The sequence below is a fragment of the Myotis myotis genome, unplaced genomic scaffold (assembly GCF_014108235.1).
Source record: "Myotis myotis isolate mMyoMyo1 unplaced genomic scaffold, mMyoMyo1.p scaffold_m19_p_5, whole genome shotgun sequence".
Taxonomy (NCBI): Eukaryota; Metazoa; Chordata; class Mammalia; order Chiroptera; family Vespertilionidae; genus Myotis; species Myotis myotis.
In genome coordinates this window covers 30,204,426-30,231,548 of record NW_023416357.1, presented here as the reverse complement: position 1 = coordinate 30,231,548, position 27,123 = coordinate 30,204,426, and the positions used below count along the sequence as shown (strand labels likewise).

Below are 27,123 nucleotides of genomic sequence, written 5' to 3'. Positions count from 1 at the left end.
CCAGATGAATATATCTCCTTTGTACAAATGTTCAAAGGGATAGCTTGGGTGGTCACATGTTCCTTAAGAGCAATTGCATTCAGCTTGGATTATATCTACTAAAATAGAAAAGCTTTTATTTTAGATGTAGGAGGTAGGGCAGGGATTGGTCTTCACAATAAGAGATGTTAAGGTGAAATGGTGTGAGCTTCATGTCTCACTGAAGAGCTTACTTAAGAATTAGCAGACCCAGGGTCTTGGTGTATAGAAATCAATGAAGTTTGCATATGATTTTCAAAAAGAAATAAGGTTTTGAGGACATTGTGCAAGGGAACAGGCTTAGTACATGTAGCCACTTGTCCAGCAATAATGCATTAAGTTTTTCTGGTTAAACATTCTGGCACAACCTGATGCCATGATGCCTGCTACAATGGTGACTTTTTAAGAGTCAATTTGCATCTCTGCAACCAGCCCCTAAGCAAGGCATTTCATTAACTGCGCTCCACATGTACCGCTGCTAAACCCTCAAGCTCTCTCAACTTTGCTCTGACAAAGAATTTGAGTTTTGAGTACAGGACTTTGAGAAAATGACTTTTTTTTTTTTTTTTTTTTTTTGTTTGTTTTTGCAAGAGGGTAATTAACAAACAACTCCATGCAAAGGGGTGTGTTCCTTGTAAAGGTGCTCAGTGATTCTTACGCTGAATAACACAGACACCTCATTTCCCAGAGGAGGAAATGGGTTTATACGTTTTGAGAGGTCTGCTTGGCTGGCTTACAGTCCTGGTCTCTGGGCTGGTCTGTCCCTTGGCTTTGTAAGTTTCAGCAATTCAGGAGAAGGCGGGGCTGGACGCTCTGGTTGGGTGTTGTGTTTTGGTTTTTTTTTCCTCTCTCACTTCCCTGCGGTGTTTTGAACTGCCTTCCTACAGACGTCATACAAGCCTTGAAGAATAGTTTCTTCCTGGCGAGATTGAATGATAGTCCTCATTCACAAAGGCTTGGAGTCAGATTCCAAGCGGGGGACAACAACGACTGAAATTACACTCGCAGGTAAAGCCGCGGGCCCAGCAGAGAAGAGCTCTGTTCCCCGGCTGGCTTCTTGGCTCCCCGGGGAGGAGTGTTTTCCTGTGGTCGCGCTGAAATGGAACTTCCCTGACAGCTCTCCCGTGTTAGCGGGCTTGGCGGTGACTTTCTTTTCCTTTCACTCTACCTGGGTACTTTGAGACTGGTGGGGAACTTTAAGCCTGTGATTATGGATTTGCAAAAAAAGACAAGATCGAGTGGCTCTTTTACTGTGTGGGTTTCCCTTGTGACCAGATGAAGAATAGATTCAAACTTCAGTTCCTCCCTTGGCAATGCAAACAGAAAAAAGAACTGTCACTTCCGAACAGCCAAGTGCTGGAGTGAATTCAGTAAGAAAGAGGGAAGGACTCCGGTGTCTTAGCAGCTTCCTTATGTTCCGGACTCTGGGCAGGAGCTGGGCTCCGGGAACCCTGGATTTCTTCAAACAGCCTCCCTGGAAAGTGGAATATATTTGTGGAAGGACAACTGAACTGTATTAATCAGAAGACTTTCCTCCTTTTTTCTCTCCCAAAATGAGTATTATTATGAAGCCAAGGTCCCGGTCTACAAGCTCCCTGAAGACTACAGAGGCAGTTTGGTAACATGCTTTTCTCTCATCTCTCCCAGCCTTCCCTTTTCAGATTGACGTAATACTTGAGTATTTAGTAATTGCTGACGAGGTTCGAGAATTAGGTTTGATGTGAAGGCTGTGTGAGAAAGAGCATGGTGTCGGTGACCGTTTTGTTCTCCCCTTTGTGTCTAATTTGTCCGGCTCTAAACACAGGGGTGCTCATATTTTTAACTCCATGTGGACTAGAGCGATTCATCTGGTGGTAGTTTTGAGAGGAGGAAAGAAACTTGCAAATATGTTGGAAGTTTAGAAATGAAAACTTATTTTCACTGTCTGATTTGGTTGCTTAATTTCTCACCTTTCTTGAAAGCAGTTTGGTAGTTTGACAGTCTTTGTCATTCTCTTTAGAAATGATACCTTGGCTTTTAGCACAGTTGTGAAATTAAGTTAGAGAGATTAATAATGTTATATATTTTAATCATATGACCAACCCAAATTTAACAATGTGGCTCAATACATATCAAGTTGCTTATGTTTTATTTTGTCAATAATATTTCCTGGTAACTATGTGTTTCTGATCATTTTAGTATTTTCACCTTAATGAAAAAAAGTATATTAATTTCAACATATTCTAATATTTTATGGTTTCCCCTATATTGACCTGATATGCTTGTAAGCATATGGCCCTTAGGGAATATTTTTTCAACAAAGTAACTTTTGTGTCTAAAATAGCTATTTACAGAATACTTTTATGGCTATTTCAACAGTTAAACGTACGTTATCTTAGTAATTGTAAATAACTAAGATTACCTCTTTGAAGTGGAAGTAATCTTGCTTCAGATGGGGGAAATAAAAGCAGTGGGTGAGGGCAGGTGGTTGGGGATAAGATGGAAGCAGAAGCAAAGTATTATATATTTTATGAACAGGCAAACACACATATAAATGCTCAAAATTTTTGCATAAGGAATTTAGCACAGACTTATGTGGTTACTGTACTAGTGTTTTACAGTGGCTTAGAATCAAGAATTGTCCCTTCAATCGTATTTCTGTGAGTTTTAATAAATTATAGATGTAGATTTTGTCTCTTAAGTCAGTTATGATTCCTTATAAACGAGTAGATGTAATAGGTCCTCCTTGAGTTTAGAGTTTATTTAAAGAAAAGTGTGTATGGTTCTTTTATGTCAAGCAATAAATACTGGGAAATACTTAGAAACATTATATTCATTACCATATAGTATAACTCTCTAACATAAATGGGTAATCAAAATTTATAAAATAAATGAATTTTACTCATTTGTGATTTCTATCCTGCCTGTGTGAAAACAGGATTGGATGCTTGAATAAACAGTATTTAACCAACCTATTTTTCTTTTTGCCTAAAGTGTTGGAAGACTAATTTCTAAATTCAGTGTTCAATGGGCAATAATTAGTCCACTTCAAGAGACTAGTAATATTGACATCCTCTACTCCTCTGAGATTGTCATAGTCCATTTTTATCCACAACTATTCTACTTTGTTATTCCAAATTGTGTAAGCTATTTTCATAAATAAATAGGGCCAAAATTTACAATATATTTTTTAAATATTGATTTGTGAATATGTATATTGTTATATCTAATTTTATATATTTTGTGTAGTTTGGGGTCAAAATGTTTTTTATGTAAGAAATAAATGTCTCTTTATGCTAATGATTTCTAGATTTAACTGTATACTACAGAAACCTCTCCCATTGTTAATCTTACATGTGCCTTATAAATAATATAATGGATTGGGCATATCACTGCTGCCTCTAAATTGTCTGGCCTGTGGTTATAATTGCTGTAATTACAGTTTTACCATTTTATTATCTCTTGTATCATTCAAATACTTTATACACATTTATTTATTTATATTTATAGTAAAATCTATATAGATGATAGGTTAGGAAAAAAGGGGAAATATATATGTGTGTATGAATTCATATATATGTGTGTATGTGTGTGTGTGTGTGTATATATATATATATATATATATATATATATATATATTCAATAAAAACAAATAAAAGTAGCCCTGTCTCTCTCTGTGCCTCTGCACAGACAGGACCCAGAAAGCTCATGGGACAATGACTTCTCCTGACTACTTTTTCTGTTTTAACTTCTCTACTACCCATTTCCCCCAACCTCCATTTCTTTTCAAATGCCAAAATCTGCTTCATCCTTTTAACAGTTGACTTCCCATGAGGGAGACCTGCTGATTTGCCATTTATTCCCTTACCCAATGAGTTAATTTCATTTTGGACTTTAGAATACTTTGGGACCTATCTTTTGGCTTTAACATCTTAATTCATCTTATATAAATCTATTTTCTGTTCCATCGACCCACTTTCTCCAAAACTGTCTACTTGCCTCCAAGCCAGATGCTACCTTTGGAAGTGTGCTCACCGGCTTCTGGAAGGATGCAATGCTTTAGATTAGTTTTCCTTTACTTTTTCCTATCTGCATCTCTTCAATCAATATCAGAAGAAATCAATCCACACTAACTTATTTACAGCCCTGATTAAATCCCTATAAAGTTATGATTTTTAATCACTTTAAAACTGTCTACCTTGTGACTATATCTAAATGCATTCAAATGTTTGTTTAGATATTGAGTGATTGAAGAAATAAATTGGAGCTGTTGTTTTAGAGGTCTGATTGCCTACGAAGTTTACGGCTGATGTTGGTTGTTAAACATGGCTGTTTGATAGACTTGTAGTTTTAGCCTCTAGGCCAGTGTGTTCGCTACTGGTAGAAAATAAGGTCATCTGTTCCTGTTATAGAGAAATAAAGAGCAAAAGGTCAGTGCCTCCCAGTTTTGAATAGATCATCTTTCCAGTTATATTGGTTAGCAAGTTTAACTTTGTTCTCTGCAAGCTCTGTAAGGCTTTGTATTAGGTTTCATCGGGTTTTAAGTCACCTTTGAAACATATTCTATCCTGTATGTTTCGTCTTAGAGGCTTTTGTAAAGGGGAAAATGGAATTTGCATGCTTTCAGCCTATCCAATATACATTGTGACTTTCTTAGGAAAGTGACTGCTTTCAAGGTTGGGTCAGAGTTTTTACCATGTGATGAATTTTTTCTTTTCTTATTACCTAAGTTTGTATCACAGCTGTTACATAACAGACCTAGAGTTGCATAGTGTTTAGGAGAAGTGATTAAGATACCTTGAGAATTTAAAATATAACTCGGGAAGCACAGAGTGGATTTCAGGTAGTTATACTCTTTAAAGTTGTAAATTATGAGATTCCCCTGAAAAAGCCCTTTGTCCACCCTACTTCCAACTTGCTGTGTCGGAGGCCACCCAGTCTCTCTATAGCCAGGTCTATTCTCCTGTAAAATAAAGGAGGTGACACAGATCTGTGAACTTCAAACATGTTTTTTCAATGGAGTACTTTCCACAAATGAAATGCTAATATAAATGACTATATATGAAAGACTTAAAATTATCTGTATACCTGATATAATGATAATTTTAAACATGCACATGTATGAAATATGTAAGTAAAAATATAACAATAAAACAGCCACTGAGTTTGCACCTTTACCCCCACCCCATTTCTATCCTTGCAGTACCTCTAAGAGCCCTAGGCTTCCAAAGAACACTGTTTGGAAAACACTAAGCTAATAAACTACGAAGATCCTGTATAGTTCTATGTTCTGTAGTGCTACCCTCCTGCTGGAGAGTCTTGTGTTTTCTGTATTCCTATGGGGACTGTGACATATTTGCTGCTACTTAAATTTCCTGGGAAATGCAAATAACAATAGTCCAAATACTTCTACTTTGAAAGATTTTAAAGTGATGGGCAATTTTCATTTATAAGAAATCACAAAAGAGTTGTATCAATTAAGATACATTAATTTTAAAACAAGCTACATTAATTTTACTTTCTCATGTTTTATGAATTTGTTTTATGCTTATTTTAGGTGGGAAAATCTTCACTCATTAAGTACTGTATGCACAGCTGACATGTCAGCAATTCAGTATGGCGGTTGGTAAAGAAATGCTGAACTGGTATTGTGTTCTTTAAAAAAAGGAGGGGATTTCTTTAGTTTGGATATTTCGAAATGGGATTATCAGCCTTTTTTGTTTCATATCATGTCAATGGTGAATAAAGTTTGTAGAACATTGCCCCATGCAACATTCCTTGGTAGCATTGCACTGTACAAACTAACATGAATAAAACTGACTGTTGTTATGTGTGTGCAACACATAGTCCTACCTGTAACTTCCCCATTGATCTGAGGCCTACCATGGTTTTGGTCCCATCACTAAAACTTGCCTTTCAGGAGAGGTAAAAAAATAGCTCACTTATTATTCCCTCTATCAGTCATTCCAATCATATAGTGAATTTAATTAAATCAGAAAGAATGAGGACATGAATGTAATCATGGGTATAGGAATCGTTAGTCATGGATCCATCCAACTGTCAAAGCAAGATTGAGAAAAGTAGATTATAAAATGAAACAAAAGAGGGAAAATGTTAATGAGGTCTTCAAGGATATTTCCCTTAGGGAGAGACGCCTGGAAGATCTGTATAGATCAGGGGTGGGCTAACTTTTTGACTCAAAGGCCACAATGGGTTCTTAAACTGGACCGGAGGGCCGGAACAAAAGCATGGATGGAGTGTTTATGTGAACTAATATAAATTCAAAGTAAACATCATTACATAAAAGGGTACGGTCTTTTTTTTCAATAGTTTTATTCATTTCAAACGGGCCCGGCCCGCAGGCCATAGTTTGCCCACGGCTGGTATAGATATTCTGAGTAATAATTATTATTAAACATATGGAATTGGTAAAGCATGGATAAAGGTAACACGAATGAGACCTGGAGGCATTTAACTAGGTTGATGAGGAATAGAGTCACAAAAAAAGCAGAGTCTTAATTTAAAAACTGTGTAGATTTTCTTAGGAGCCCTTCCAGAGATTATCCAAGTTCTCAAGAAGTCAAGCAGAGGTTGAAGATATATTAGAAAATGGTTAATAGAAGTAAGGTGTCCTCTAGCCCAAAGCACCAAATCTAACAAGGGATCAGGACCTACAGGAAGGGCTAGGGTACCACAGGGGCACCAAGACAGTGAGCCTAAGTGAGGTCCCATTAAGTGTAACCACGTAAAGATAACTAATGGAAGGCTATGCCTGTGATATACTTAATTCTCAGAATGCCTCACTATGTGGTCATTTGGCCTAAACTAGAAAGTACTTCGAAAGAATAGAGAATAGGGAGAATCCCAGAACCTATGGATGTACTTTCTTAGCATAACAGAGGAATTATAATTTACATGGATGTATTATCCACCCTCAGCCTTCTAATGGGTTTGGCTCTTCCAGGAGCATCCTGGGTGATAGGTGAGGATGTGAATTGTGGAAGCCTAAGGTAAACTGTTCTTCAGAATAAAAGTCAGAAAAAAAATTAAAAATTGTGAGGAAGATCAGAAGAAGTGTGGAAGATCAGAGGTGAGGTCAATATTGGAAGAACTCCAGCCCATTTCAAATCAGATGCCCACCATCTAGCACCCTACCCTGTTTAATCCCATTGCCACCTTCTGGGCAAAGGCTGCCATGAATGGAATTGAATGTAGAAGACATTTCCCCCTCACCTCAACCCTAAGAACTTCTGCTAGAGGATTAAGGGAGTCAACTGCAATCCTTCCATTTCTCTCTTCTACACATGAGGGAGAACAAGAAAGGAGAACATTAGGTGTAGAATGTATGCACACCGGGGTTGCAGCCTCCAGAGCTTCCTTACTGGAAATGGTCCTGATGCTTCACAACCCACACAATTAAGGGTTTTTTCATATGGAATACTAACCTCCCTTGTTTAAATGTTAACCCACTTCTTTCCAGTTATCAATAGATGTGCGGATAGTGAATCAGTAGATAATTAGTTCTCCTTTATGACATTTGAAAGCGGCTAGTAAACAACTCCATGGTCTTTTTTCTTTCCTAGTGCACAATACCCATTTTGAATTATAAAGTAGATGGCATGAGTGTGACTTGTTAAATGTTTCATAAAACGTAGTTTCAATATGTAATTGTTGTCAAGCTTCACACAGAAGAGTATTCCCATTGTGCCTAATTCTCCTTCCTGTTTCAAATACATATGAGGTGAGAAATTCAACTCCTTTAAATCCTTAAACATGAAATATTTGCACATCTATAAAATGCAGACAATAATCATTTCAATCATCTATGATTTCATGCCATTGCAATGTGGACAGACTTTTTTCTTTGTGTCAAGGAATGTATAGGACGGATACTGTTTTAGGTAGGGTAAATTATTGCAAAATGTGTCAGCTCTTAACCAATGGCATTCTAGTCATTGCTGTAATCTTTCCTCTGATACTACAACTTTGCCGAAGAACATCAAGTAACTGATTAGCAACTGGATCACCAGCTAGCTAGAACAGCAGCTCCTATGTCCGTGGTTCCCAACGTGGAGCACACGCCCCATGGGTGGAGTGGAGAGGGGGGAGGGGCGGCAATTTTATTTTTAAGGGGGGGCAATTCAAGAATGAGTTATTAACAGTGAATTTTTTGCATTTCTTATGGTTCTAGGGGCCTCATATACAGTATATAAATATATATTGTGACATTTATGCATTTCAGTTCTCTATTATATGTTTTGAAACTTTATTTGCTATTTTTTCATATCACTTCATATTATTTTTTAAAAAAATATATTTTATTGATTTTTTACAGAGAAGAAGGGAGAGGGATAGAGAGTTAGAAACATCAATGAGAGAGAAACATCGATCAACTGCCTCCTGCACGCCCCCCAGTGGGGATATGCCCGCAACCAAGATACATGCCCTTGACCGGAATCGAACCTGGGACCCTTGAGTCCGCAGGCCGACGCTCTATCCACTGAGCCAAACCGGTTCGGCCATATTTTAAACAATTTCTTAGTGAGTTATTCCTCAGTACTTCAGTTGTCCTTATGTTCTTTTATTTTGCTCATTCATGGATGCCATGTTCTTTGGAAGCTTGTTTAGACCAAGTTAATGGCCTTTTAGGCTTCCTCCATGTGAATAGGAGTTCACTTTTTGAATAATAAGAATTATATGTCACAGGGGCGGGGGAGGGAGGCATCAGGAGTTTAGAGGTGCTTAGGTAGGGCATGGCCAAAAAGAGGTTGGGAACCACTGTCCTAAGTTTATAGTGATAGTCTGAATAGTAACCACTGGTATGATGATAGCTACAATATTTTGAGCGTTCTGTTAGATATTAGATTTGGTTCTTTACACAATTTAGCTGAAGTCACACAGCTTGTCTATCATAGAGCTGAAGAAAATAACATGGTCGAAATCCCACATTTATTGTTACTGCTGTTCTTGTTTTATCTCCTTTTCTCTACTATCTAAACTACATGGGCCACACATGGTTTTGCCTCATGGTATTCCAAAAAGTAGTCAGCTATTTCAACTTTTCCTTCCTATTCTAGATTGTTCAAGTTTTTTCTTTTAACCTTGTGCATCTCAAGAGCATGTTTGCTTTCTGTGTTTGTGTGCTTTCTTCCTCAAGATTCACATGCAAGGCTTTGACCAGGGACCATAGGGATGTATGGAGAAATAGAAAATGGACTTTGACATAGCTTGGTTCTTTAGAGATCGAGCTGGCTCCTGACATGTTCAGTTTATTGACCTCTCTCTGCTCAGACAATAAACTGCACTGTCTTCTTCCTTTCTAGCATTTGGCCAGTAAGTAGAACCATAAAATCTTTGAAATGAAAGGGAGTACAGATAATAACCTATAATCTAATTCTCCCCACCCCTGACCCCATTTTGGAAATGGAAAAAGTTTTGCTAGTCTTTGAGATTTCTGGTCAAGTAGGGTCGAGAAAATGTGTTAGAAACAATGCCAGTGCTTATGTGGCAAATGGTTTGGTTGGAGAAATATTTTTTAAAAGTCAAAAATGAAATTTGAGGTCAAATAGAGAGCTTAAAGCTTCATCTGTCAGGCAAATGCATGAAGGCAGTTCTATTATAATTTGTATGGGACATTAATGCAATTCTTAAACTTATGTCTGTGAAGTTAACTAATCCCATAATAATTCTGTCATTTTTTGAGAATTCTCAAAAACTTGAATTGGATTATGCAAGAAGTATGGAGGATGACACCTTAGCTATCTCCTGAAGGAAATTCCAGACCTTGTTTTTATCAAAGTCCTCTCCCAGACACTGCACTCTGATCATTAAACTTTAGGAAGTCACATAGTTAAGTAGCTAAGATTAACATCCTGAAATTCTTTGTTCCTCTCCGTTCTTCCAATATAGTTTTTAACAGAATTAAAAATAATGGCAGTTGCTAAATACTGAGTGTTTACTGTGTGGCAGCCCCAAGCTGTGCATTTGGCAAGCATTATCCCATGGGGGCCTCATCGTAAAGCTTGTGACTTTTATTATTCCTCATTTCACAGATAAGGAAACTGAGACCTACTGAAGTAAACTAATTTACCTAAGCTTGCATGGCAAATACGAACATTTCATGTATTCATGTACTTTTAAAAATTATAAAATATTACCTGTAGCTATGATATATATGTGAATAGGTCAGATGAGTTAATAAGCCTGGTTCTTAGCACATTGGCTGATTCCTTGTGAGCGCCAGGAGATGTTAGATTATATTATGCATTTTTCAATCTGTGGATTAGTGGGACATTTTAACTGATCAAGAACTACAAATTTGAAAACATTTACTCTCCAAGACCTTTTTTTTTTTCCTAAGGCAGTCTTCTTGGGCACTTCTCAGAACTAAGCACTTACACAAAGCTAGGTGTTCTGGATAAATCCCATGAACACTGTAATTCAAAAAAGACAAACTTCTGTTCAGGTGGGTCAAACAAGTAAACTGCATAGGGAAGGTGGCAGCAAAAGAAGCTAACATGCCTCTTATTGACTTCATTAAAAGTTGATCAGACTCCTCCAGAGAAGCAGTCCTAGGCAGGGGTTTAGTCTGACAGAAAGGGCCTCGGGCTTGGGCATTATTCCTGGGTGCATCCGTGTAAAGGGTTCTCCATGTAACCTTCCTGCTTGGGGCTGCCTGGTGGTTCCTTTTTGCTGTCGTCTCACTGCCAGACCTTCCCTACCTCTCCAGATCCCCTGCTCCTCTAGTCCCAACGTGCATTCTTGGTTATGTAATTCACAGATTGTTATCTCCATACTGAGTCTCATGCTCCCTACCAGGCCCCAGACTGAGTAGGAATCGTGTTCAGTGTACCTTGTCATGCTAGGCAAAAACTGAGATCTCCTTAGATCTGTTCCTATGGCCTGAGGCATTGCTTCTGGATTAACTGTAAAGCATAGTGGCTTGAAATGTAGAAAATGCAGTAGCTAAATGACAGCAGACAATTAGCATTCCCGAGTCTCTGGCATCTACTTATTTTATTATGAGTAGTTACCAATAAAAAATGTGTTAAAAGCATTGGTTGTTATAATTGACAACTACATTGGTTAGAAGGTGTGATTGAGGGTGGAGTTAAGCACATGGGCGGGAGTGGGGATGGGGATGGAGAAGAGGGCAGAAAAAAATGGACCACAAAAGATTCTGTGAGTCTCTTGCTTGAAAAAAAAAATGGTCCCAATTATTTATTTGAGTCCTGTAGAAATAGACTCTAATTATATATGAATCAGTAAGTATATCTATGGTAATTATACCCTTTCCTAAAAATACACATGAAATTTCTCCATAACTCTAAGATTTTTCTCATGTAAATAACAAAAGAATTAGACTGGGTTTCTCTTTGTGCCCCTATGTCCAGTGTAGTGCCTGTCCCATCATCTGTCTTCAACATGATTGTTGCATGGAAAAGAGCAGCGAGAATGTGACAATTTGTTTTTATTTTTAATTTTCCTCTAATAGGTGATTCTCTGCTAGGGTAGGTATTTCACTGGGTGAGTTGTGGAGACAGAATTTACCATCTATGTCAAGGAGTTGTAATGTTGGGAGGATTTTTGCCTGGTTCCTGTGGCTTTCACCCTAATTTTACCACCTCCACTGGTGATTCTGGTCTCAGTACTTCTCCCCATACCCGTGTCTCACATTCTAGAATCTACACTTCCCAGTATTCCTCAATATTTTCTCCCGCCTGAGCAACTCATCTCAGTACCATCACCTTGTAATGAATGATGCATTCAGAAATGCTCATGTGTGTTGCACGTGTTAATCACCCCACTAACATGGTTGGCCTTCTGACTCTGTCAATAGGATGATTATTATTTTGTGACGTGAGAGACCTGTTGGAGATAAGTACAAAGACCACCACTTCAAGCTCACTCCTGCTTCAATGTGAGCATTTTGAAGGCCAACATAGCTTCACATCTGGTAAATTTCACAGTTGGGACACTGGATCTAAGAGTCACATTTGTCCTGAATGGAGTTAACCTCTGATCTCCAAAGTCAGGGTTAGCATTCCTGTTTGTCACTGTATTATGAACTTTCCCCATTATTAAGTTAGCTTTTAGTATTTCCACACTCTAGACTTAAGTATTTTGAAATGCTAAAATATTAAGGTCTAATCCTTAATCATGCAGGAAATGATTTGTTTTAGTGTTGTTCAAAAACATTATCTTAAAGTACATAGTCCTTAAGCAAGAGTGTGTGTGTGTGTGTGTGTGTGTGTGAGAGAGAGAGAGAGAGAGAGAGAGAGAGAGAGAGAGAGAGAGAGAGAGAGAGAGAGGTGGGTTTCTGTAGCTTCTCTATTAGTTGCAAAAGTAAAGGTGCATTTTTCATTGCTTCATTTAACAATATTTATTAAACCAGTTCTGCCCAGTTCTGCCCCAGCCACCCTGCTGGCTGTTAGAGAGACAATGACAAAATATATACTCTTTGCCTTCATGAAATTTCCAATCTAGTGACTTTCTAAAATATTTCTGTGGGACAGAGGAGTTTTAGTTTCACCTACTACTATATCCCTGGGATGTTAGGGGTTTTTTTTTTACTTTCATGGTAAGAAAGTATATTTATAGTTGTTTTTTTAAAGTGTGTTTTTCAGTTGCTTTCAGAAATCCACTGGTGAACAGAATAATTTAAACACCTCACTACTTGAATTTAGGGTGGAGTAATATAAAATAAATCTGGAATATTTGATTATTTTTAGACCAAAATATTTTCCCTGGGCTAGACAGGTATTCTCATTCTAAATAAATTGTTTATTTAATCACTTCCTAATAAGGCTATGCCAGCCAAGTTAAATATTTAAATGTTTTATATTTATACAAACCTTAAAAACAATCGATTTCTTTTTTATTTAGATTAATTTAGCCTTTAATTTTTTTTAAACATAGAGTATGTGAACTAGAAAAATGTTATATATTTATAGGAAGGGAACATCAGAAAAATACCTGGAAAAAGTGAATCTTAAACAAAAATAACTCAAAATGAATATTTGACTCAATTTAATTTCTTACTAAAATCTCTATCTTTATAGATAATCTTCTGGATTCTTTTATCTTTATAGGTCCTAGTTAAATTTGGAAAAATGTCTGAGGGCTCTGTTTCACCAATAGGAGAAATAAACTTTTCCTTTCCACAAATAACTGCTACTAGCTTTTTTGCCAGCTCTCTAAATGTACTCATTTTATCATTATCATGGTTGAGTGCAGTCATATTTCTTTATTTTATTAATACTTTAAAAATATTAATACTCTGTGCGTGAGTATCTATGTGTGTAAAAATGTCTGGGTGATATAGCTAGAGTGTTATTAATCCCTAGGTAATGAGACTTTATGGGTCTCTTTTTTCCATTGTGTGTTTTGTTTTGTTTTACCTTTTGACTCCCATCCCCTGTTTCTCCCACACTCCCACCCTTGCCTCTGGCAACCATTCGTTTGTTTTCTGTATCTACGAGCTTGTTAGGGGTATTTTGTTTGTTTGGGGGGCTTTTGTTTGTTTGTTTGTTTAGTTTTCACCTGTAAGATCAAACTATATATTTTTTTCTCTGTCTCTGACTTATTTTATTTAGCATGCCCTCAAGGTCCATCTATGCTATTGCAAATGGCAGGATTTCATTTTTAACAGCTGAATAATATTCCTCTGGGTGTGTGTATCGCTATCACAATGTCTTTACTCATTCATCCATTGATGGACACTTAGGTTATCTTTATATTTGACTATTGCAAATAATACTGCAATCAGTGGGCAAGGGTATTCCTTTCTCCTATCCTCACCAATGCTCTCTAGCTGTTGTCAGTTGACAATAACCATCCTAACATGTGTGAGCTGATATTGAGTATTTGATTTGAATTTTCTTGATGCTAATAATGTTGAGCATCTTTTTTATGTACCTGTTGGCCATCTGTATCTTCTTTGGAAAAATTCAGGTCTGCCCAATTTTTTATTGGATTGTTGTTGTTACTTATGAATTGTATGAGTTTTTAAATATATTTTGGATATTAACTCCTTATCAGATATATGCTTTGCAGATATTTTTTCCCATTTAATAGGATACCTGTTAAGTTTGTTGATGGTTTTTATTTCTGTGCAGAAGCTTTTTAGTATGATATACTTTGTTTCTTTTGCTTGTGGGTGTCAGATTTAAAAAATCATTGTCAAAACCTATGTCAAGGAGCTTACCACCTTTATTTCCTGCTAGGAGTTTTATGGTATCAGGTCATACAGTCAAGTTTTTAATCCATTTTCAGTTAGTTTTGTGTTTGGTATAAAATAGTTTCATTCTTTTGTGTTTGGCAGTCCAGTTTTTTCAACATTATTTATTGAAAAGACTGCCCTTTCCCCATTGAATGATCTTGGCTTCTTTGTTGAAAATTACTTGATCATATGTGCATGGGTTTGTTTCAGAGCTCTCTACTCTGTTCCATTAATCCACCCTGCTCCCTTCTCCTACCCAGGCCTTCATTGCATTATTGTCTGTCCAAGGGCTACGCATATAAATTCATTGGTTAATCTCTTCCCGCTCCCCCCACCCCATCCCCTAAAATGGGTCAGTCTATTGCATGCCTTCAACTTCAAGGCAAGACTTAATTGAATACCAGATGAAGCCCTCAGTGCAGTGGTTCTCAACCTTCTGGCCCTTTAAATACAGTTCCTCATGTTGTGACCCAACCATAAAATTATTTTCATTGCTACTTCATAACTGTAATGTTGCTACTGTTATGAATCATAATGTAAATATCTGATATGCAGGATGGTCTTAGGTGACCGCTGTGAAAGGGTCTTTCGACCGCCAAAGGGGTCGCGACCCACAGGTTGAGAACTGCTGCCTTGTGTCTTCTGAAGTATTTCTAAATAAAAAGTTGCCTTAAAGTCTTCTTTGATTTTCTATATTCATTAGTGCCCAACTTTAGAAATTGAACCTATTTGAAGAGAAAAAGGAGCAAAGACTCTCAGAATAATTGTTTTAAATTGGTGACAATCTGTTCTGGCTGCGATAGGGTAGACTCAAGCAGTCAGATAAATAAATAAAAAAAGTAGTGCCTTACATATCAACTCATGTTGAAACTTATGAATTCCAATAATTTTTGGTGGGAAATAAAATTAAATCCACGAAAACATCTATAAAGTTTGTTCTCAATCCTGGCATTTCCTGACCTAGGATAGCCTCCAGAATAAATTCATGCATGCGAGTGGGGAGGAGAAGACATTTTTTACATGAGTTGTGACTAAGCCGAGAAATAGAAAATAGGCCGATTCCTGAGAATAAGCCTGGTGCTTTAAGGAAGATTTGTGGAGGGACTCTGAGTAACTCCGAGTTGCTCTTACCGATAGGTGGGTAGGTGGAAAGTTATGTTGCATGTAATATATAATCTGTACTCTTGAATAGAATTGAGTTCTTTTTTCTCAGTTATCTAAGAAACCCTTTAACCATTTTAGAGAAAGAAAGAAAAGAACACTTAGGAAGTTTGATGAAGCCTGTTTACGCTTCCTGCACCTGCACGGGGAGTAGGGCAAATGGTCACGCCCTGTATGTCTTTGTAGATATATTTTTTTCTTCTGTGGAAAAGCTAATAGCTAGTTGTAAACCTTGTTATCATTTTGATGTCAGACCTTCTCTTCTTGACTGCATTCGAAGTATTTCTTTGTATGTTTTTGTTGTTGTTTTGTAGTTCATAGGGAAACATCATAGGCTTGAGCTATTGAAATTCAGGAGCAGCTTGGAATTGCAACAACATGTACAGGAGATACGATGTGACTCCTGAAATCAGGTTGAGTTCAAAACTAGGCTTCTCCATGTTCAAACTGAGTGATCTTGGACAAGGGGAAAAACAGCCCATGGGGTTCCTCGGTAGGTTAAATAAAAGAAGACATGGAAAGTGCTTTCCTGGCACAATGCCTGGTTCATAGCAAATCAAATAAATATTAGCCAGTTTATTATTATTAGGAGGCAAAAGTGCCTATTGACACTTTCTTTTGTATGTTTTCATACCAGTTTTTAAAAAATATTTTTATTGATTTCAGAGAGGAGGGGAAAGGGAGGGAGAGATAGAAACATAATGGTGACAGAGAATCATTTGATCAGCTGCCTCCTGCACACCCTCTGCTGGGGATCGAGCCTGCAACCCGGACATGTGCCCTGACATGGAATCAAACCATAACTTCCTGGTTCACAGGTTGATGCCCAACCACTGAGCCACACTAGCTGGGCTCATGCTAGTTTGATACAAGTAACTCTTTGATACAAGTTACTATTTGAGGGTGTAAGAATTTTATCCATTTACTATGGTATAGGACATGACATGTATATGATTTTCATATAAGATCTTTTACATGTGAAATAATGGAAATTTTACTGAGAAAATGGCATTACAGCTGTAAGCAAAACTTAATTATTGTTTAATTTGAAGGTTAATACATTTAATCTTGGCTTAATCTAAACTTATTATTCTATGAAATAAATTTATATAAATATGGAAGAAATCAACTTCATTTCTAGCTAAAGCTAGACTAGAGACTTCCTTGATATAGCCTATATATATATATATATATATGTGTGTGTGTGTGTATAAATATAATTTTCTCAATATTATAGTATTTAGAAATGTTACTTTAGATTCAATTCTTAAATACACATGAATTATTTTTATTTTAATAGTAACCTACAATGATGACACAAGAATATAGAGATACATATGCTTTTTTATAGAAAATCATTCGAGAAAATTTTTGTTTAGGATAATTTTCTACAGTTTTGTATAGGGTAGTTTCTATATGTTTCTATGTGGACATATATATACATATATATATATATGTATGTATATATATATATATATATATATATATATATATATATATATATATATATATTGTCTCTTATGTACTAGCCACTGGGGTTACAATGGTGCCTCCCCATTCATGGAGCTAACTTAGCAAAAATATTAAGTTAATAAAAGATTTCCAATCTAATAAATGCAATGAAGAGAACACAGAAAGGACAGAGCTAACATTTGTGTGTGTGTGTGTGTGTGCGTGTGTGTGTCCTGGAAATGTACTTTAATTAGGGTAGTCAGAAGCTGAACACTAAAAGAACCAGTTGAGCAAAATTACCGTTACAGCAGGTACAAAGGACTTGACTATCCAGAAGACATGAAGAACAAAGAGACCATCTTTTTGAATCATTTAAAAAAGAAAATAGATGGAAGAATGCTCTCTAAATACCTTACGTTTATATGGCCCTCACATTCAGATATCCAGTGAAAAATTGGAAATCCTCAAATAATGGTTTCCCCACTGCCTGTCCTCAGTGTTGGTCTTTGGCTAGGTTGTTTTCAATGTTATCTGCCCCAACTTCTGGTGCACGAATGTGTTCCCGAGATCCCTGATGGGCCAAGGTCAGAGAAAGTGAACTTCACCAAGGTATACAAGGAAAGCCTTCTGGAGTAAAATTGCCCTCGGAATGCTATGCTGCAAATCTATCTTCTTTAATCGAAGTTTAAGAGCTTGCCAAAATTTGACTTGCTAGACTGGAAGGGCATTTTTTAGGCTAAAGATAACTGTTTTTTCAATGCCTCTCCCAACCAAGAAAAAGAAAGAGTTTTTGGAAATCACTAAGAACTATTTAGCCCTGTGGTCACTCTTTAAAGAGTATTTTCTCACAGTAAATTTACCTTGACTTTAGGTAGCACATTGCCCAGCAGGAAACCCACATTGAATTCTCCTTGGCTATGGGTGCATCTATTTCAGTGTTCTAATGCCTCCATGGGCTAAATTTAGTTAAGATTTGAGTTCAGAAATGTAATCAGTTAATAAAATACATATGTTTAAAAAATGTTTACAGCCTCACTGGTTTGCTCAGTGGATAGAGCATCGGCTGTGGACCGAAGTGTCCAGGGTTCGATTCCAGGCAACAGCACAGATCTCAGTTTCAGGGTCCTTCCCAGCCAGGCCCTGATCAGGGAGCGTGCAGAAAGCAACCAATCGAGTTGTTTCTCTCACATGGATATGTCCCTGTGTCTTTCCCTCTCTCTAAAAATCAATGGAAAAATATCCTCGGGTGAGGATTTTTTAAAAAAAGGGTTACACCAACTGGTTATAGTAATCTTCCCAGAGGATATAATGTTGCCTTCAGCTGATGGTAGGGTGTCCCCACTGTGACAGATGAGTGATCCAAAAGACAGAAGCTCTGGCAGACAAGACTGTTCCTGCCATATGTAGTGTTCTTTTCCCTGGCCACCTTGAAGGGTTCATGAATGCTTTCTATCATCCTTGAACAGCAAATGCACTTTGGCCTGTGTTAACCAAAACCCATCACAGATCATCTTCACAACCATCATCCTGTGTTCATCCTCTAAGTTCTCAAGTAGTTCGTGGATCATAAAAGAACAAACAATGGCAGAAGCAATAGAATCAACCAAAAATAAGTAAATGAAAGTTTTAGTGTGAAATATATTGCATTCTAATTCTTTTGGAAAACTAACATTCAATCAACCATAATATTTTGTTAGTTATCACCTACCATTCTTTGACCATAATGAACAACAAAGTTTACTCTGCCCAGATATGTTCATTTCAGTAGAGGTGATAATGCAACTAAACAGAATCATGCAAAAACAACTCCAAAATGAGCCAGAAAGGGTGGAAGGAAGAAAAGGAAGGAATACATCCCAACAGAGCCTGTGTTCCATGAACACTCAGTAATATCTCTGCACCATGAAAACATCACACGGTTACATTTTATCAAGTTTACTGCTGTTCCTGATGCTTTGCATTTCTTTAGATGACGGGTTTTGTTTCCTTAGAATTCAAATAATCTAATCCAGTCTTGGCAGTTGATGTTTATCTTAATTGAAACAGATTCCCTTCATCCTTTTGCTCTGAGACTCCTACTTTAAGGCTGAAAGGTCAGTTTAAATGTGCACAGCATTTGGGAAACCACATAATGAATTCAAATAAATGCATGCCTATTAAAAGGAGGCTTCTCTTGCTTGAGTTCCAGAGCTTACATAGAATAAACCGTTGGTTTTTGTCTGAATTTCTTTTAAAAGGAGCTTATTGTGCCTCATCTGTAATGCTCTCATGACAGAGAATGGGTAAATCCTAAATTTTCATTTAATTTTTTTCAGAGACATGCATTTTGCTCAGTAATTGCAATTAAACGCTATTGGAGTTTAACAGCCGCGACAGCTATCAACAAATTAGAGGAGTAGTCGTCTGTTGCACTACTTTAACGATATGGTATATTGTCTCTCTTTAATGTAACAACTTCATTTTTTAATCTACTCTACCTATATGCTGTGTATAGGTGCGAAAATATATGGACAAAAAATGTTCTGTAGCAGCTTTTTGTAATTAGAAGAGTAGAAACAGCCTAAGTGTCAATCCGTATGAGCTTGATTGCACAATTTATGTACAACGAAAATGGAATATTTTATACCTGTATTTTTTTCACTTGATAGTATATTAATACATGAAGATGCTTTCTGCTCTTTTTTGGAGGATCTTCAGTGAGATGTAATTCGTATACCATACAATTAACCCTTTGGAATTGCACGATTCATTGATTTTTAGTATATTCACACAGTCGTGCGACCATCATCACGATTAGTTTAAGAACATTTTGTCATCCTAGAGGAAACTAAGCACCCTGTACTTATCACCTTCCAGTTCCCCATCAGCTGCCCAGCTCTCAGCCCTAGGAAACTAATAATCTGCTTTATGCCTCTATAGCCATGATGGCGAACCTTTGAGCTCGGCGTGTCAGCATTTTGAAAAACCCTAACTTAACTCTGGTGCCGTGTCACATATAGAAATTTTTTGATCTTGGCAACCACAGTAAAACAAAGACTTATATTTTTGATATTTATTTTATATATTTAAATTCCACTTAACAAAGAAAAATCAACCAAAAAAATGAGTTCGCCTGTCACTTCTGACACGCGTGTCATAGGTTCGCCATCACTGCTCTATAGTGTGCCTGTTCTGAATATATCATATAAGTAGAATCATAAAATCTCTGGCCTTTCACAGCTAGCTTCTTTTACGTAGTGTAATGTTTGTAAGATTATACTGTGTTGTAGTGTGTACCGGCATTTCATTCCTTTTTATGGGTAAAGAGTATTCCATTGTATGGCTAAACCAAATATTGTCTATGCATCCATCAGCTGATACACGTTTGAGTTATTTCACCGTTTAGCTATTATGAGTTATGCTGCTATGGCTATTTATGTAAAGCTTTTGTAGGGGCCTATATTTTCATTCCTGCTGGATATATACTTAGTAGTGGAAATGCTGGTTCAAATGGCACCTCTATGTTTAACTTTCGTACTTTTTTCCAATGTGGCTATATTTTCATTCTGTTTTACAGCTGAAAAAAAAAATCTATCAAATAACTGCATCATTATTAGTTTAGTCTAGGTGTATTTTTTAATGAAAAAGTTAAGGCACACCATTCACATTTATGTAAATATACAAAGAACACCTGACATAAATAAATAGGTTTTCACCCAGCCAGTGTGGCTCATGGTTGAGCATTGACCTATGAACCACAAGGTCATAGTTCGATTCCTGGTCAGGGCACAAGCCCTCTGGGGAGGGAGGCATGCAGGAGGTAGCAGATCAATGATTCTCTCTCATCATTGATGCTTCTATCTCTCTCTCCCTCTCCCTTCCTCTCTGAAATCAATAAAAATATATCTTAAAAATATATGTTTTCATCTGCAAGCATTTTTCTGCATGTGCATGCAAGACGATGGTAATCGTTTCTGACTTTGGAGAGGAGGTGGCTACAGGCTTGGGAATCTGAGGTGAAAGAAGGCTGAATTTGGAAGATTCTTACTATGTGTACTGATTAAATTTTCAGTTGAAAATATGACTCAATGTAAAAAAGCAGAAATGTGTTTTCTTGGTGCTCTGCTGACAAACGATGGGCAGGCCAGGGGCTTCTTGACCTGTGCTTCCTATGGGTCAGCCTGCACTGTGTGGTGGTCAGTGCTCCACATCCCATCTTCTTGCCATCTGCCCAGTTTGACATCATTTTTAATTATTAGGGCAAAATTTAATGTCTGCTCTCCTATCTTTAGGAGCCGAGGTATCATTTCAAAAACAGACATTGTTTAGTTGTGATTCTAAAATAATACTTCCCAAATGTTTTATACAAATCAATCCACATAAGAGGCAAAAATGGGAGGGGAAAGGGACTAGGGTGAGCATCTGAGTGAATCGTGAGGTTGACAAACAAGAGGAGGGGGAGCAGAACTAAGCGTGAGCGATACAGTGCTAAAGAGCAGGACTGGAGACCTTCACCGTACCCTGCACCGTCTGTCCACGTGTTGTGTGTTGATAATTGAAAGAAGGAGTCCATGCTTGCTGCACAGCATCTGTTGCGTAGCTCTGAAACAGCGTTGTGTGTGCTTTCATCAGCTGTTTTAATGAGTTTTTCTATTTATTTCAGACAAAACCTATAGTGGCTGTGTGTTAAACACACCAGTAGATTCTGATTTCTGCCTTTGGTTGAATTAGCTTGCCTTATTTATGATAGAAAAGTGCCCACGTTCATTTGCTTGTTGATTTCTTCGTTTCTGCATTTACTTATTTATCCATTAAGCACTTATTCATTCAACACTTCAATGACACCACTCCCCAGGGAGTGCCTCGGACGCATGATTTCCAGATGTGGAACAATAAATTACCCTCCTTTAAATGCTCAACATCTTTAAAGTTTTGTTTTTTAAAAACATGTGTTAACCAACCCTTGTTTTGAAAATTATATTAGTTCTCTTAGTTCTGGGGCACAAAGTTATTCTGTAAAATGAAAAAGATAATGTCAGCAATCAATATGAATTAGTTTAAAAATACATCAAGAAAGATGTAGAGAAGAGGTTCTATAAAAATTAAATCTTTAGGTATAATATGAAATAATTTGCTTTTATCAGAAATTTATAAAACAGACATTCCTTAGAGCTAAAACATCTTTTTCAGAGAAATAAAACCATGGATAAAGAAATGAATACTTTTTTTTCAATCATTGTTTACATCCTGCTACGGGAATGAGGAATATACTAAGTATGAAGACTGTATTTGGGGATGGAGGATAAATGATGGAATTAACAAAGATGCTACCAACTCCAGTTAACCTGTCTATTAACAATCTATTCCTGCAAAATTAATTTATGAAGATGATCATAGCTAAAGAGAAGTCTTAATGTTTTTTATTTTATTTAAATATGGGGATATCTTACAACATAAAATGTATTCCTTTCAAATCATGATACATTTTCCCTTTGGCAGGACTATTGTTTATTTTTGAGGAAAAGACACTGACTAATCACAGCATCTTTTTTCAGAGAGATTTTGCTACCACAAGGCAACCAGTAATTCATTTGCCAAATGTCAACAGAGTTAGCAAAGAATTTTGTGTAGTAAAACTTCATAGTTGCCTGCTTTTCTCCCTCATAAAAGGCAAGATGCTTTGACATTTTTATGTATACTGTGGCTAGAGAATGTGACCCTACTGTTGATCAAGATCTAATTGCAATTGCTAAGGACCCTGGCTGAGCTGGGACTGTGTTTTGCATACTGTTATGCTGAGAGCACAGGCACCCAGGGAAGGAAGGAAGGAAGGAAGGAAGGAAGGAGAAGGAGGGAGGGAGGGAGGGAGGGAGGGAGGGAGGGAGGGAGGGAGGGAGGAAGGAACCACCTGGACATTGTTTATTTTTGGATCTCATCCTATTCATTCCATACGATCACTTCTCAATTTATAATCTAGATGATATGAATAATCCATGAAGTCATTATTTAGTCACTAGAAATGAGATTGACCCCATTTTCTGCCCCCTCCTGCTTGGTGTGGTGGGTCTGTGTAGGGAAGACTAGTCCCGATGAATCTTGCAGAGGTAAACTCGCCTTCTGCACTGTTGCACTGCTTTACTCACTGAAGCGAGAACATCAGCCCGGGCTGCTGGGCAACAAAGCCTACGCCCTTGACAGCTCTGCTGTACTGCCTCGCAGACAACTCGCCCATGGGAAACCGCCCTCACACAATAAGGTATAGCACAGCAGTGGCTTGCCCCCAAGTTAGCTATGAAATATATTTCACCGAGTCTACTTCTGTTGTTGAGAACTCCTTTATATTCTATTCAAATAGGAAAACATTACTAACTTTAAATTTCTTGCCATCGAATCGGTAAAATGTTTACAGGGAAGGCACATTAAACCGCACATCTCTTATTTTATTACAACACTTTTTATTATAGAAGAAATCCTTGTGCACTCTAGGATCTTTTAAAAAATATAGAAAAACAAAGACACAAATATAGTAAATGACTCATAACCTCACCCCTTCCCAAAATAACCACTGTGAAGTGCTAGGTATTTGCTTTCAGTCTTTTTCTAAGCCAAAACAGGACTAATAGCAGCCATATGGGCCATATACTTTTACTTCCAGCTTTTGAAAACTTAGCATTTTATCATGAGCATTTCCCCATATCATTTGATAATATTTAAAACATTATTTATATGTATGTATAATATTCTGCCTTAAAATTTTTCATAATTTAACTATTTGCCTATTGTTGGACATTTAGGCTTTTGCTAATTTTTTCCAAAGAGTGAAAATATCAGCACTTTGTCTTCTTTGAATTTTTTACTTACCTCTTAGCTGGGGTGTTTTTTATTGTGACTGTATAGTTTTTCTTACTTGCAAAAGTTCTTTACATATTGTACATGTGAGTCTTTTTTGTCCCACATTTATTATAATCATATATTCCAGTTTTTAGTTCTCCTTTTACTTTTTTTATGGTGTTGTATATAGTCAGATTTATTGGATTTTTTTTCTTCAGTAACTTTTTTCTTTGCTTTAACAATATAAGGCATGTTTTTTTCCCCTATACTTATGCTAAGAGCAAATAAATATTTAGCTATATATTCTTTATTTGTGGATTTATTTTTTACCTAATTCTTTAATCTGTTGGAAATTTATTTTAAGATAAGGATCCAGGTGTATTTTACTCCCAGATAGTTAGCTGTATGTTTCAGGATCATTATTCAATATCTCCTATTTATTGCTTTGTAAATTTTTGTATATCATCTATCATGTCTACACTTATTGGGTGTAAAATTACATCTTACATATAACATCATAATAGAAACCAGTAAAAACAAACAAACAAAAAACACCTGTGTGGCCCATTGATAGAAACATACTGTATTCAAACTATTATAATCGTCTATTTTTACATTTTCCTTTGAAACCTTTTTATTGCTTGTATCCATTTGGTAACCCCTGTAAAAACATTTATCCTTTCTTATCCCAGAGAGTTGTTAGTTCATTACACGAGGATAAGACGATAGGAGCGCTATTGGAACCTGGAATGAGCCCTCCCACTAGACCAGTGGTTCTCAACCTTCCTAATGCCGCAACCCTTTAATACAGTTCCTCATGTTGGGGTGACCCCCAACCATAAAATTATTTTCCTTGCTACCTCATAACTGTAATTTTGCTACTGTTATGAATCATGATGTAAATATCTGACATGCAGGATGTATTTTCATTGTTACAAATTGAACATACTTAAAGCATAGTGATTAATCACAAAAACAATATGTGATTATATATGTGTTTTCCGATGGTCTTAGGCGACCCCTGTGAAAGGGTCGTTCAACCCCCAAAAGGGTCGCGACCCACAGGTTGAGAACCGCTGCACTAGGATAAAGCAGACATTGGTGGGAGCATAGTAGGTGGGTGGAGGTGCGAGGCAAGAACAAGAGCAGTGGGCACTGGGGAGAGTTCCATCCACCAGGCATGTGGCAGGATCATCTACCAACTGATATTTGGGACAGAATATAACAGTGTCCTAACAAGTGTCTCAGAGAAGGTGAGGCTTAGAAATATATGCCCAGGATGAGGACGAGACAACTTATTAGAGTGTGAAAAGAAAATATATGTCTCCTCATCTTCCCAAAATTTCTTTTTGTTGTATATTTTGTAAAATAGGTAATATTTTGGTACAAGTAAACAAGAATATAACTTATTAAAAATAAATACATGATAGAGGCACTTTTTTTTTACTAGTAGAAATATATTCTCCCATAAGATCACTGCTCTTGATCCTGTGACTCAGGAAGGCTTGTATACCAACTTTGTGGTTCAGGGTGGAATAGGAACAAAGCAACTCAAGCCCACGTCTGGAGGTCATGTAAATTGGAGTCTCAGGAAAGGAAGACAGGCACAAGGAATCAAAGCCGAAGCCAGTAATCAGAGATGGGACTTATATTCAAGGTGACTATGGCTACGGTGGTGTGAAAGCATCTTCAGACTGATGCTGGAGGACTCTTAAATTTGCCCCTGCTTAAAATAAAAAGTATTTCTAGAGACCAGGGAGGAGTCAGAGCAGCAGGTGAAGTTTAAGTGACAATGCTGGAGTAGAGAGCAGGTTGCAGAAACTGTCGTCCAGGCCACCTGTCCAGCAAGATTTCATTTTTCAAGCAAGTGACTACTGCATAATCAAGGGAATCCTTAATAATGTCCCAGGCCTATGGTTACATTCCATTTGTATTTAAAAATGTCCACCAATAAAAATCTGTTTTATCAATATTAAAAGCCATTGTATTAAATCCAGTCAAACTATCCCAAACCCACCTTTCCTGAAGTGCTGATTGTTGAGGCTCTAGGACACTGAGGTTGCCCTTAGCCTGCAGCAAATATGGGCAGGGCCTCTTATTCCGAGGCTTCTTCCGCATTAAGTGATGCCCACAAACATTGAACACACAAAGGCATTACATAAAAATCAGCAATTCCCTCTGGTTTCACAAAAATCATGCCCAATATTTATACTGTTTTCAAGAAGATACCATCACAAAGATTATATGCTCTGATGCATTTACTTAGCTGTTGGTTGAGGAACTTTGTATTTCTTTTCTTCATTTTGACTTGGTATCAATTAAGGGTAGACTTTGAGTTCTATGATTAATATATTTGAGAAAAATAAAGTATAAATTTATCTTTAAAATATTGAATCACATCTCCTACTTATGTAGAGTTTAACTTCTGAAATATGTGACCTTTATTTGAGATTGCGTGTTAGTCGAAAGTAAATTAAAACTTCAGCCTGTATTCTAAAGTGTTCTGATTTCTGTTAAGATAGCCAGTGATCCAAGCTGGAGCCACTAAATATCTATTGTATACCATATATATATATATATATATATATATATATATATATATATATATATATATATATACCACACACTAAATCATGAGATTAGCTCTTTAAGAGACCTCCGTGACAAAATATAAAACCCATAACTTTTATACTTTGAAAATTGCTTTTCCTTTGTATAACATTAAAGGGGGAAATTAATACTTTTAATTAAAATAATGGGTAAATGAACAACATTAGTTCTTTTCTTTTTTCCTAGATTTTACTTATATACATAGTTTGCTATAAGAATGTAAAATGTTTATACCTTCATTTCTTTATTCATTAGTAATATTTATTGAACAGGTGCTATATGCTAATATGCAAGGACTCTCAAAATGTATATAAATAACAAGAATAAACTTATATGACATGTTTTCTGTATAAATTTGAGAGATGATCTGTTCTACTATTGAAAAGGAAAATAGGGGAGGGGGGCTTGCAACCTAGTTCAATATCTGGTTAAAACTATAGTCTTACTTCACCCTCTGACTGACTTGGGCAAAGCTGCGGGGACCCTCAGGGGCCGCCACAGGAGGAGATATAGAGGCCAGAGCCTCCCCACGAGTTCAGTTCAGGATTTGGATCCGGAATTCCCCTGGACTAGCAGATTTGCGAAAGAAAGGTTAACCTTTCCTCCCTCAGAGTGCTGGCTGATCGTTCTCCGTGCATTCTGCCACAACACGATATTAGGTATCTGAGTGAAATATTTGACTCATCACAATGTTGTGCTTTAAAGGAGTTGTTTATTGTATGCCTTTTAATGTAACAGCATTTATTAATTCAACAAGCTTTGCATGACACATGTCATTAATTAGTTCAGTTAGCACGGCTGTGGGATAGATAGGCCTATAAACCAACTGCTTTTATAGTCACTAATTAACTGACTTCGTTTTATGATAGAGG

General features: G+C 36.9%; 1 protein-coding gene across 4 annotated transcripts in view; it reads left to right on the top strand.

The window, feature by feature from the left end:
• PDE4D (phosphodiesterase 4D) overlaps window positions 1-27,123 on the top strand; it is a 1,246,395-nt gene that overhangs the window by 998,850 nt on the left and 220,422 nt on the right. Inside the window, exon 1 of one of the 4 annotated variants that reach the window (XM_036308161.1) lies at window positions 883-1,636. The exons of the other annotated variants lie outside the window; for them this stretch is intronic. Coding sequence (XP_036164054.1) covers window positions 1,572-1,636 — 65 coding nt within the window. The 5' untranslated portion in view covers window positions 883-1,571. Of the gene's footprint in view, window positions 1-882; window positions 1,637-27,123 lie in introns of those variants that run through there. 4 annotated transcript variants of the gene reach the window in all.